This window comes from Anarhichas minor, unplaced genomic scaffold, assembly GCF_050575085.1.
Source record: "Anarhichas minor isolate MPS153535 unplaced genomic scaffold, ASM5057508v1 ptg000027l, whole genome shotgun sequence".
NCBI classification, from domain to species: domain Eukaryota; kingdom Metazoa; phylum Chordata; class Actinopteri; order Perciformes; family Anarhichadidae; genus Anarhichas; species Anarhichas minor.
The window spans coordinates 5540177-5552112 of NW_027466473.1; the positions used below are offsets into that span (position 1 = coordinate 5540177).

Below are 11936 nucleotides of genomic sequence, written 5' to 3' on the forward strand. Positions count from 1 at the left end.
CCCCACTGGATGCCAGTAATGACACAAACTCACTGCTATTATGTAGTGACTTCCATTCAATCACAGACCTAATTGGTTTCATTGGGGTTAGGGGGATGATTATATCTACCTCTCGCAGTTCAAACCTACCAAAGACAGTCTCTATGTTGTTGGATACATAAAATAGGTATTATATATATATATATATATATATATATATATATATATATATATAAAAATATACTGTATATATATATATATATATATATATATATATATATAAATATACTGTATATATATATATATATATATATATATATATATATATATAAAATATTCATTTTTATTTTTTAATGCTAAAATATCAAAAGGTGGGCTCTGGTTATTTGAAATGTATACACTCGTAAATAGATAAACAACCACCAGCCTCCACCCTTGGCTAGTTTACTGTAACACATGTGATTTAACATCAGGCTAAATGGAGAACCTACTATACTTAATTTAAACCATACTTAAAAATAATTACAGAGCAGTGCTCTCGTACACTGTCATTGACAACAAGGACTGTAACTTCAGCGATCAACCTTTGGCCAAAAGAAAAACAAGGCAAGTAACAGAAACATTGACAGAGCTAATACGAAAAATATGACCTATCCCTTTAAATTAGCTTCAGTGTCATGTCTTCCGTTGGACCCGCCTTCGAGTCCCTTTTCCGGCCTATCAGAGCGCAGTGCACGTGACGAGCTTTCTTTGCGATGACCTCATCCCTGGTGTGGGATGACGTCAAATTCAAGATGGATGGAATCACGACCAGCGCGCAGAAATCTACACAACACTGAATAAAGTCGCGGCTGTGTGGAGGAAAGAGCATATTGACGACGGGCAGGGTAAGTGTAGCTGGACTACCAAACTTAACGTTAGGCTGAATTAGCGCGGACGGTGAAACATAGTTGGTAGAGTGCTGTTAAGGGGAAGCTTTTCCTCCCTGACGTAACTCGAAAGGGGGCTCGTGCTGCTGTAAAACCTGGCCAACTACAACATATTTTGCAGCCAACTAACGTCACGCCTTGTCAGGCCGACATTAAACCGTTTTAAAAAACAAAAACGAACACCACTGCCACCGGAGATAGGGTAAGTTAGCGGGCTCAATTCACCCCCCCCTCCTCCTCCTCCTCACACTCTAACAGCTTCTCTCTCCGCACCGACTGTGTTTTCATTCCGGGGTTTGCCGCGGTGGAGTCCATTGAAACGCGCTCAACTTCCCCACCTCCCCACCTTGTTGATTTGGTAGAACCGTTAAAGCGAAACTGTCGTATCCTCTGTTCTGACGCCATTTGCCCACACGAAACGAGCGACTCGTGACTGTTTTAACTGAACTGGAAGTGGCGTGTCGGATTGGAGAAGTTATGTGTCATGAGGAATTGAGCCACGTCTCACGTTGTGATCTAACGCCGAAAGCCTCACTCCACTCCCTCGTGGGAAACTGACACGGCCGAACATTCGCCGTTGTTCTCTTAACGTGGACCACAAGTTTTGATGGAGAGGCAACCGTGCGGTTGCTATTTTTTGATGAATGAATGAAGCTTCTGCCCAGTGCCCATGAGCCTATTATAGAACGCGTCAACATAAGTGGCATGTTTTCCGGTCACCATCTTTCAAAATAAAAGCCGAAAGGAACTACGATTGTGTAAAACAAACAAATATGAATATATATTTTTTGCAGGTGAAAATGCAGTTGTTCTGGTATTCAGAAAGGATAACTCCAATGCACCTAATAGAGGCCTCTCACACAACGCTCTGTAAAACAACAAAATTGATTGAGTTGGTGTCTTATTACTGGATAATGTCAATACACTCAGTTGCCAGTTTAATAAGTATACCTAGTTCAAAATAATGCAGTCCCTTACAACAGCCCTACCTAACATTACCTCAAACTACAGCCGCAAATGTGACCATAAAGTGCTCAAAATCAGCTCCAAGAAGAACTTAATTAAACCTACATGAAAGTGTGCTTTATTGCAGAGCTGGTGTATTTAGCTAGGCATACTTCCAAGGGTGTAATTTCTGCTCTGGATGCGAGGGCCATGACCCCTCACCTTTCAAAATCATATTTTTCTTATCTTTTTTTTTTTTAAATCACTTTAGTGCATATTTGTTTTGCATCTCAGGCTACATACAGGCAGCCCTAACTTCCTGGTGGAGGTTGATATGGCTTCATGCAGCCTGAACGGAATGACTGCAGGCATGTTTTTCAGGTTTAAAAACTATTATGTAAACTATATTTTTATTTACAGTTGCTATTCTCATCAAAAGTGCTTGAGTAAAACATCAATCAAAAATAAAGGCAGCAAAGGGTTCCTTGTTGTGAAGATGCCAGTACAACATCATCTATTCTGGTAAGGAAACTAAACATGATTTGAAGTAGGCTGGCTGCCTCAACAATACAGCAGAGGGTAACATACAATTTCTATTAATTTATTTTTTATATAAAAAATGATATGGAACAATTTTATTCATTTTTTCTTAAGTGCTAGATTGATTCAAGTGTACTTAAAATACAGGTTACACACACACTCACTGCTGGAACCAAACTTACACTCATTTAGTACACATTGCAGTGTAACCATTGTACAGAGGGAGAATATTTTTATGTGACTTTTTATTCCTCCCTCAGGACATTTTTTAGATTAAGTAGTAAACCAGCGAGATCCTGATGCAGCTCGTCTCACAATCAACTTAGTTAGTAAATGACGACCTAAACAATAGTCACACATGTGACATATAGGCCATTTGCTGCATACAATGCCACATCTGCTCTTTTCTTTGAAGATTTATGTTTTATTTCCTAAAAACATATTAAACATTTTTATGGCCGAACGCTAAAGCCTTTATTTTTAAGGCCAACTTGTTCAACTTCCTGCATTTGTCTGTGTCACTGAGGGTGACTTGACAGAGCTGCATGTGCATACCTTCTGACTTCCAACATGATGTCATGCCCATAAACTTGCTCTGCATGTCCTGTGTAACTCTAGTGATCACCACAAACAACCAGCAGTAAGAAAAATAGAGTCGACGAAAGTCAGCATTGCATTACTTCAATTCTTATTGTGTATATAATGCTTATTCAAATATGAAAGTAGTTACCAATCGTTTTTCTGTCATTCAGTTCATCGACTAAGTACTGCAGCTCTAAGTCACAGTAATCCTACTGTACATTATCAAAAGTGTCAATACTGTGCCTTAAAACATTTGTTTACACATAGCGCATCCATTTATTAACAAAGATGTTAAGAGAACACTGCCCAGTTAATGTCTTAACTGAGGTAATCATAAATTACGACATTTATCCAAATAAATTCAACATTTATTTATTTTATTTATCAAAATAATTAAATTAATTTCAAAGCTTTTTGTTGCCTCTTTTGTACCTAAGATATCAGGTAGCAGCTGATATCTTTTAGATTATACTTAGTTATAGTAAAAAGTAAAATTATTGCTTAAATGTAAAAAAAATAATAATAATCCTCTTGCCTTAATACAACAATAATTAAAGTGTGTGTGTGTGTGTGTGTATATATATATATATATATATATATATATATATATATATATATATATATATATATATATATATATATATATATATATATATATATATATATATATATATATATATATTTCAAGAATTCTGTAATAAAGTGACAATGTTTAGAGGAGTGATCTGTATTGTAATTTGATACAAAAACACTCATAAATTGTCAAAACCTGCAGTAGAATCAAGCTGGTTTAAATGAAAGGCATTTGAACACTTTTAAATTGTGTTTAGATGCATATTTTATATCTGATACATAGATTTTGTTTTAGACACTTATATTTGTTTGAAATTATATTTAACCAATTGTTAACTCACGGCTATTTTACATGACAACATAATTGGCACATGTTAGGCTGGATTAAGTATACGACAAGGCTCCATAACATACTGGGATAATGTAATCTGTGACACTGATGGGGTTGTGGCCCCGCAGACAAAGGCCAATAGACACAAGCATACGTTAATGAGAGGCCAATAGGGACGCTATCTGATCTCCAGTTGGCTATTGTTGTGTGTGCATGTGCCGGTTCATGCCCGTCTCTACACTTAATAATCACCTTTTGTACTTGCATTCCCTTTGTGTTTACATTCCTGCGTTAAAATGCAACCCTCTCGTCTTGTCTTTCAGCCATGGAGAGCCTAGTGCATTACAGCAATCCCTCCCATGCCCTGTCAGTGTTGGGGGTTCTGAATGAGCAGCGCCTGCGGGGCCAGATGTGTGACGTAGTCCTGGTTGTGGCGGACCAGAGGTACCAGGCCCATAAGAGTGTTCTGGCCGCCACCAGTGAGTATTTCCAGACCCTGTTCACGCGGACGGACGCAGAGTTGCTGAAAATTGTGAACCTGGACTTCTGTGAGCCGGATGCCTTCGAGATAGTTCTGAATTACATTTACTCCTCCTCTCTATTTGTGGACAAAGGCAGCCTGGCAGCCATTCAAGAGCTTGGCTACAGTCTTGGAATCCCTTTCCTCACCAATATAGTGTCAACAAGGCCCCATGCATCCTACTGTGTGTCTAGAAAAAGGCTTTCGTTCTCAGAGGGCGATGAGAACGACGTCCAGACAAGGAGCGTCATTGTGCGTCGGCTCCGGAATGACACAACACATCCCTCTCGCTCGAATTATCAGAGAAAAGCATCAGAGAGATCGTCTCCTCCCCACTCTGCTCGAGAGTCCACTCTGCCTCCATCGGAGCACAACTCGTATGAATCTCTCAGAAACTCCGAATCCATCAGCAGGAAATCATCGGAGCAGAGTGACGCTGCTGAGAGGAAGCCCACCTATCCGTACGCCTCCATATTAAAAGGGAACTCGTCGCACGTCGCATCCGTTCGGCCCCAGCTGACATCATCGGTGTCTTTCAGTGATGTGGAAGTGCAGCACACCAGGCTGCAGTCTGGCACTGACCAGGACACCAAAGAGGAGGATGAAGAGCTGCAGCCCCACTATCACACCAAAGTGCCCTTACGGGGTCAGGCCACTGAGCCGAGCCAGACCATCGACAGGAGCGGGCCGCTCATAAAAAGCCTGCTCCGAAGATCGTTGTCCATGGACAGCCCTGTTCCGGTCTTCTCGCCCACGCTGGAGCTCAAGGGGCTGCACAACCGTGAACAGTCGGTCGTTAAAATGGCGTCACACGCATCTGGGCCAGAAACATCTGCTCACAATGGCGATTCAAAAAGGACTTCTCCCCTGGTTCTCAGGTCAAAGTACCCCAGCAGGTATGATGAAAATACTCAGGTAGAAAGAGAGTACAGTGTGAAAGCTGAGCCCAGCAGTCCACTCGCTGACCCCATGGACATTATTCGAATCACAGTTGGAGAAGCGTTGCCAGTCAATCTTAGAGACTTTCAAACAAATTACGAGCAAGATTCCAGGCCAGACTTCAATCCCTTTGGGAAAAGGAAAGATAGGCCGGACAACAGAAGGTACCCATTTAAGAAGAACAAAACATTTAAGGAACATACCCTTTCACCTGATGAGAACGTGTCAGAAACAGTACCTCAGAGTGCCGGCAGCGACTCCAATGAAAACAGCGGGGAGCCGCCGCAGAACAAGATTTTCAAATGCTGGAACTGTTTGAAGGTTTTCAGGTCCAGCGCTGGACTACACCGCCATGTAAATATGTATCACAACCCCGAAAAGCCGTATGCTTGCGACATCTGCCTCAAGCGCTTCCATACCAACTTCAAAGTGTGGACTCACTGCCAAACCCAGCATGGTGTAGTACAAAACCCAGCGTCGTCCTCCAGCTCCTCTGTGCTGGATGAGAAATTTCAAAAGAAGCTGATAGATATTGTGCGAGAGCGGGAAATCAAGAAAGCCTTGCTTTGGAAGTTGAAGAGGAATAAGCAGGGTCTGCAGGCTCCTGCACTCGCCAAGAAGAGATCAAGGCCCAGCTTCATATGTCCTTACTGTGGGAAAGTATTCGTGTTCCAGTCTCAGTACAGACAGCATTTAAGAACACACCCTGCTGAAAAACCAGACGAGGACACCGAGAGCGAGAGCATCCTCTACCAGCAGCAGGATGAGAACATTCAGCAGATGAACACGGACGCCGGCGTTTACTCCTGCAGACTCTGTAACATGAAGCTGTCGTCACTCTTCGAGCAGGGCGACCACGAGAGGGGCTGTCGACACGCGACCGTGTGCCCCTACTGCGGCCTCCGCTTCTCGAGTCCAACGGTCAAGACGGACCACGAGGCTCATTGTAAGTACAAGAAACTGACGTGCCTGGAGTGCATGCGGACCTTCAAGTCCTCCTTCAGCATATGGCGCCACCAGGTGGAGGTCCACAACCACAACATGATGACAGTTAAAGACCAGATTCACCTGAGGCAGCAAGAGAACAACGAAGAGGCGTCCGAAATGCTCGGCGAGGAGCATTACAGTGACGAGCCTCTGGCACCCGGGAGCTCGAGGGAGGTCATCACTTACAGCGACTCCTCGGGTCCGCCCATGTACGATTCAGAAGACTCCTTGTCCTATGTGCCCGAGGACCTGAGCATGGGCCACCATGGCAAGCTGGTGGTGAAAGAAGAGCCGTTAGAGGAGGCTGTGAGTGAGATGGAGAACTCAGAGTCTGCCCAAGCAGGGCCCGAGGAAGCCGGAGTGTGGCCGTGCGAGAAATGCGGAAACCTCTTCAGCTCTCGCAAAGACCTGGAGCGACACCAGGAGCTGCTATGCCACATCAAGCCGTTCATCTGTCACATCTGCAACAAAGCCTTCAGGACCAACTTCCGCCTTTGGAGCCACTTCCAGTCCCACATGTCGACTGCTAACGAGCCTGGAGCCAAAGAGATCGACAGAGACCCGTCGTCCCTGTCTCCCTCCCCGCCCGCGACCCCTCAAAGCTCCGACCGTCCCTCCCCACAGGCCTCCCTGCTCAAGTCCGCCCAGACGGCGCCGGTGGCCGCGGTGATGGCCGAGGAGTCCAGCAGCCCGGAGCCCTGCGGCTCGTCGGCGAGCAAGACGAAGAGGCCCGAGCTAGAACGGCAAGCCAGCGGCCACAGCCCTCTGTCGAGGTCAAACAGCATGGAGAACGCAGGCGGCCCTCAGGAATCAGACACCCTCTTTTACCACGCGCCGTCTCTCTCGGCCCTGACGTTCAAGAGGCAGTACATGTGTAAACTCTGTCACAGGACCTTCAAGACGGCCTTTAGTCTCTGGAGCCACGAGCAGAGTCACAGCCACGTGTAAGCGTCAGACGAGTTGTGGTGGTGCACTTCTCGTGAGACAATACTTCGTATTAGAATGAACACACCTCAGCCTACAAAAGGAAGACTCTGAATGTATAGCTTTGTTTGCTTGCCTCCAATGTCATATATATTGAAGTGGCCATGTTCATTAGAGGTGTAAACGTGAATGTGCAATCAAGTGCTAGATCTCTCTGTGAGATGAGATGATTATAACTGTTTTTATTTTTTCCTTCAAAATGAGCTATAAGCATTTATCTATTTTAAAGCTCCTTTAGTTGTTTACTTATATTTATCTATCTAGGTGTTTTTGAGAAAACAAAGTACAGAGTTGCACCAGCTGTACCGCGTTTACAGCGGCAACTATGTACATTGTTTCCTCAGAGTGTGGAAACAGTGCTTCAAATTTGATGGAGGTTGCAGTTGAATTTAAAAGTTGTGCTTTTTGACCCTTCTGTCAGATCTAGCGAGCAACATCCCTGAAGATAATATTGGTGGCCTGAACAATGACTTTCAAAATGCACTTTGTATAACAGTTTGATTCTGTTAGAGGGGGGGGGGCAGCCATTGTCCCAAATGTTCACTTGGGTGCTTTCACTGACTGAGGTTTTTAGGCTGCATAAGTCTAAATGATAAGCAGGCTCAGTAGTTTTGTTTCTACATGCTTAGCATTCCTCTGCATTCGCTCTCTCACATTTGAGTCTCTTATTGCATTTGCGTCATTTCGTGTAACGGGCCGATTGAATAAGACCATCGGTGTAATAAACAGTCACAAACTGTCCATGAAACGCACCTCAGACACCTGTTGTTTTAGGTTTGCATTCCAGGATGCAGCCTTGATTGATTGCGTACAGTCTCCATGCAGTTCTTTAACTTGTATTCCTTCCTACTAGCCTAGAGGAATATTTTTCTAAATGTATACAAATGAATGAGATGAGTGCAATCGTAAGATTTGAAAAAGTTGTTTTTTTCCCAAAGGTTAATGAATATGAATCATTTGTAAAAGGTGCTCAGACCAGCTTAGTAACAAAAAGGGGAAATTGTGAGTTTATTTGACAGTATCTTAAATAGTAGATAACATCATTCAAACTCTACGAATGTTTAAAAAAAGCACACTGCAGCGTGGTAATGCAGTTTATGCTTATACTGCAAGTAATAGAAATTAAATGAAAATTATAATTTGTTATATATTAGACATTGTCACAATTTCTGAATCACTAAAGTCCACCACCCCAGTGCAACGCCAGTGTGGTAATTAACCAAGCGTTACAATGCTTTAATGGCCTTATGCAATTTTGAAAATATTTTGTCAAGATTATTTTACACGAAAGCACAACAGAGTTTCAGATGAGTTATGACTCAGGCTTTTCAAGAAGAGGGAAGCACGGGGAATCCGATCTTTTATTCTATGAATGGTGAGAAAGTGTTCCTGCTCCCTAAAGATTTATTATTAACGGTTGTGTTGATTGTATTCCAGATGTTTCACAATTGTATTCTTGTACAAGTATATAGTTCTGCTTTGGCTTGATGGATTAGACCTTCGTCATAAGTTATTACGATTTGGGGAGATGTTGCATTCAAAGAGTGCTCCACACAAACTATGGGAATTTGTTTTCCTCTGAAACGCGAGCTGCATTGTGATGTTAAATACGTCGGAGAACTTCTGTATTGATAATAGTGCTCTTATTTTCTTGTGATAAGACTTTCTGAAAGTTTCACAGAAATGTTTAGAATTGTGTACATGGAAGTGTTTGTATCCTCGATTTTGTACCAATTTTGTTAGTAAACAAAAGTTTTATCTTTTTAGTATTCCTGTGCTCTCACTGCAATAATGAATATTTGTATCAGCATTGGTTGCATTATTGTTGCTTTTGGAAACTTGCAGCTGTTTTGTGTTTAGGTTTTTCTACAGTTTTTGTGCTTCATTTCTGTAATAAAGAGTAACAATGGAGTGTATATATATATATATACAACCATCTGTGGTATTCAAATTTTTCGGTAACCATTATCCTCAGCTCATTTAAAGCTTAATCAAAAGTACATTTGCAGGACTTTTCATAACCTTTAGTGAGCTTGTTCACTGCCACTAAAGGGGACGCATCATTAAAAACCCACGTTTTCAGTACTTGTGCACATACACGTGGGTATCTGAAGTCCCTACCAACCAGTCAGTTTTTTGTGGACTGACTACCTTTGCAAAGGTGCACTATATTGCACTATATTTTTTGCTTAAGCCAATCGGAACAGACTAGCCTTTTGTTAGGAGGGAGGGGGCTTAAAGAGACAGGCGCTGAAACGGAGCATTTCTGACAGATGCAGCTATTTTCAGACACCGTCTTTTTCTTTACATTAAATCATGTAAACATGTTCTATGAGAAACCCAAAACACAGGTATGAATGTGGAACTGAGAATGACATGTCCACTTTAACTGTGTCTTATTTGAATACCCTTTACCCTGATACACTTTCATGATTTACTGCATCTTCTTTGTCACCACAACTAGGATTTAGTGATACACAAAAAGAACATTTTTGCCATGTATGCCCTTATATATGTATATAAACAGCCCGTCAATGTGACTGTGCTTGTGAAGAACAATACAGCTCGTCTACCTGTGTAACTAAAGTAAGTGAAAACGGACGCACACGTTTTCCAGTTGGCAGACAACCCTGAGCAAGAGGGATGTTTTTCAAGCTGGGGGCCACAGTGACAATTTCTGGCTGGAAAACTGGGGAGTGAACTAAGGAGGTGTTTGCTTTAATTTGGAAAAATGGCAAACTGGAAATCCTGTCCTACCCCTGTGCGAGGTCACACTCTCCATGAAGCTGTGTGCAGAGAGGAAGTTTTGACATAGATGAGGAAATCTGCTCGCAAACTCAGCCATATCTTTTTCATAAAGAAAGAAAAAAAAATTCTCTCTGCCAGCAGTTTCCATATCAAAACGCTGGGATAGGTTTACAGAACTGATCGTTAGTTTAAAAGAGCTGTGACTGTTGACTATAAGTACCACCAGTTACAATGAACATTTATTGTCAAAGATCAACAATAACTTACAGATTTGACATTATCAGCACACAATGAAAGAATTTAACTGATATATTGTGTTATTTGCTACTGGGTTGAAGTTACATTCCTAGATGGTGAAAGACATTTTGAGAAAGCTTGCAAAAACAAAATGTGTTTTAAATCAGCATTATATAATCAAGATTCTTAAAAGGTACAAGCAATACCGAAACCACAGCAGAGACATCAAACTAACTTACTGATTAGGCGCTTACACTGACACTGCTTCGTTGTAGCAGAAGTAAAGCTGTCAAATTTGTGTTTCTGAACATTAAAAAAAAGAGTTGTAAAGCATCACTATAAATACAGTTATGGATTAAATCGTCCAGATCTTTCTGTTCTCTGTCTTGGAGCAAATCCTCACAGTGCCAGGGTGTCTTTGATCAGCCTTCTCATTGTCGTGCTTACAGAGGTGCCCAGAGAGTCTGTGATCTGGAATGTGATTTTGTAAAGGTAGGGCTGGACATCTTTGAGACTGGTGTCGAATACATTGTCCACTTCGGACTGGGTGGGCATCTTTGGCAGGTACTCGTGGCGGTTTATGACCTCGACGACGTTGATCACCTTCTCGCCCAGCTTCTCGCCCACTTTCTCCCTGCAGATCTGTCTCTCCTGCTCATTGGCCAGGTTGACAACGTTGACCTTGATGCTCCACACTTCCCAGGGAATGCACTCGTCAGAAAAGGGCCAGCGAGACTTCTTCTTCTGGTAGAACTCCAGGGAGATTTGCCCCATGCCATCGCTGCCGGAGTTGCTCAACGCATCCTGTAAACAAAGCATGTGATGAAGTCGTGAATTTATAGGCCCTGCAGCAGTATTACAGACAACAATCACACGTTGAAACCACCAATTACCTTGAATTCAGACACAGCTTTCCGGATCACTCTGTCCAGCTCCTCGGAGGACACCCTGACGAACGTGAAATCGATGAAGTCGCAGTCGAAGTCCAGTGTGCCCACGGTACCTATGGAGTAGGTGCCCTCCTTTTTGTAGTGAAATTTCCCGGAGCTGCGATGCAGTAAAATGGTGTGCAGCAAAGCCAGCATCGCTTCTTCCACCTGCCTCGCCTCCACCGTTACTTCAAGAACCTCTGAGCGGCAATTCATAGCGAAATGATTGTTATTTCCATGTACAGGCGACAACTTGAGTTGGGTGACGATGGCTGCTGTGTAGCAGCTTGATCGCGTTAGGTGACGAAGATATACTTTGTTTACCTCTACGGATGGGCGGAGCCTATCCCACACATCGTATTACATTATATTAAAAACACGATTGTAATTTTCAGAAAGGCTAACCTACTTCAAAATGTATAATGTGCGAACTGAGCACATTAACATAGAAACAAAGGCTAGCTAGCTAGCGTTACGTGTTTGCTACAAACGGGACAGGGCGATGTGGTCATGATGACAGCCATCTACGGCAAGTCGCGAGGTTCAGTAGACTGTTTTTGGAGTCGTTTCCTCCTCAACTGCGTCTTTTTTATGTGTCTAATGTATTTGTAAAATGACATTGCTTCTTGACAGCACACAACAGAGTTTATAGATACCAAAACTTGTCCTCAGTTTGTTCATACGTTTAGTTTCGCGCGACCAGCACACAACAA

General features: G+C 42.7%; 2 protein-coding genes across 3 annotated transcripts; one reads left to right on the plus strand and one right to left on the minus strand.

The window, feature by feature from the left end:
* The first annotated feature begins 730 nt into the window (after positions 1-730).
* On the plus strand, positions 731-9236 carry zbtb21 (zinc finger and BTB domain containing 21). 2 transcript variants are annotated; one of them, XM_076102335.1, is made up of 3 exons: positions 731-866; positions 2274-2375; positions 4203-9236. In XM_076102335.1, the coding sequence occupies exon 3, from the start codon at positions 4205-4207 to the stop codon at positions 7271-7273; it is 3069 nt and encodes a 1022-aa protein (XP_075958450.1). In that variant the 5' UTR covers positions 731-866; positions 2274-2375; positions 4203-4204; the 3' UTR covers positions 7274-9236. The 2 variants fall into 2 exon arrangements, with proteins under 2 accessions (XP_075958450.1, XP_075958451.1); XM_076102336.1 differs by lacking the exon at positions 2274-2375 and having other exon boundaries at positions 735-866.
* Positions 9237-10274: 1038 nt separating this feature from the next.
* Positions 10275-11831, minus strand: atg101 (autophagy related 101). Its single transcript, XM_076102755.1, has 2 exons — positions 11188-11831; positions 10275-11098 (listed from the first exon to the last, which is right to left on the minus strand). The coding sequence occupies exons 1-2, from the start codon at positions 11437-11439 to the stop codon at positions 10694-10696; spliced, it is 657 nt and encodes a 218-aa protein (XP_075958870.1). The 5' UTR covers positions 11440-11831; the 3' UTR covers positions 10275-10693.
* Between the last annotated feature and the right edge of the window lie 105 nt (positions 11832-11936).

What these genes read in the sequence shown, in the direction of transcription:
- zbtb21 (XM_076102335.1), top strand. Translation starts at nt 4,205, where the DNA reads ATGGAGAGCCTAGTGCATTACAGCAATCCCTCCCATGCCCTGTCAGTG.
- atg101 (XM_076102755.1), bottom strand. Translation starts at nt 11,439, where the DNA reads ATGAATTGCCGCTCAGAGGTTCTTGAAGTAACGGTGGAGGCGAGGCAG. An exon ending in AAGCTGTGTCTGAATTCAAG is followed by an intron (nt 11,099 to 11,187) that starts GTAATTGGTGGT and finishes CTTTGTTTACAG; the next exon opens with GATGCGTTGAGCAACTCCGG.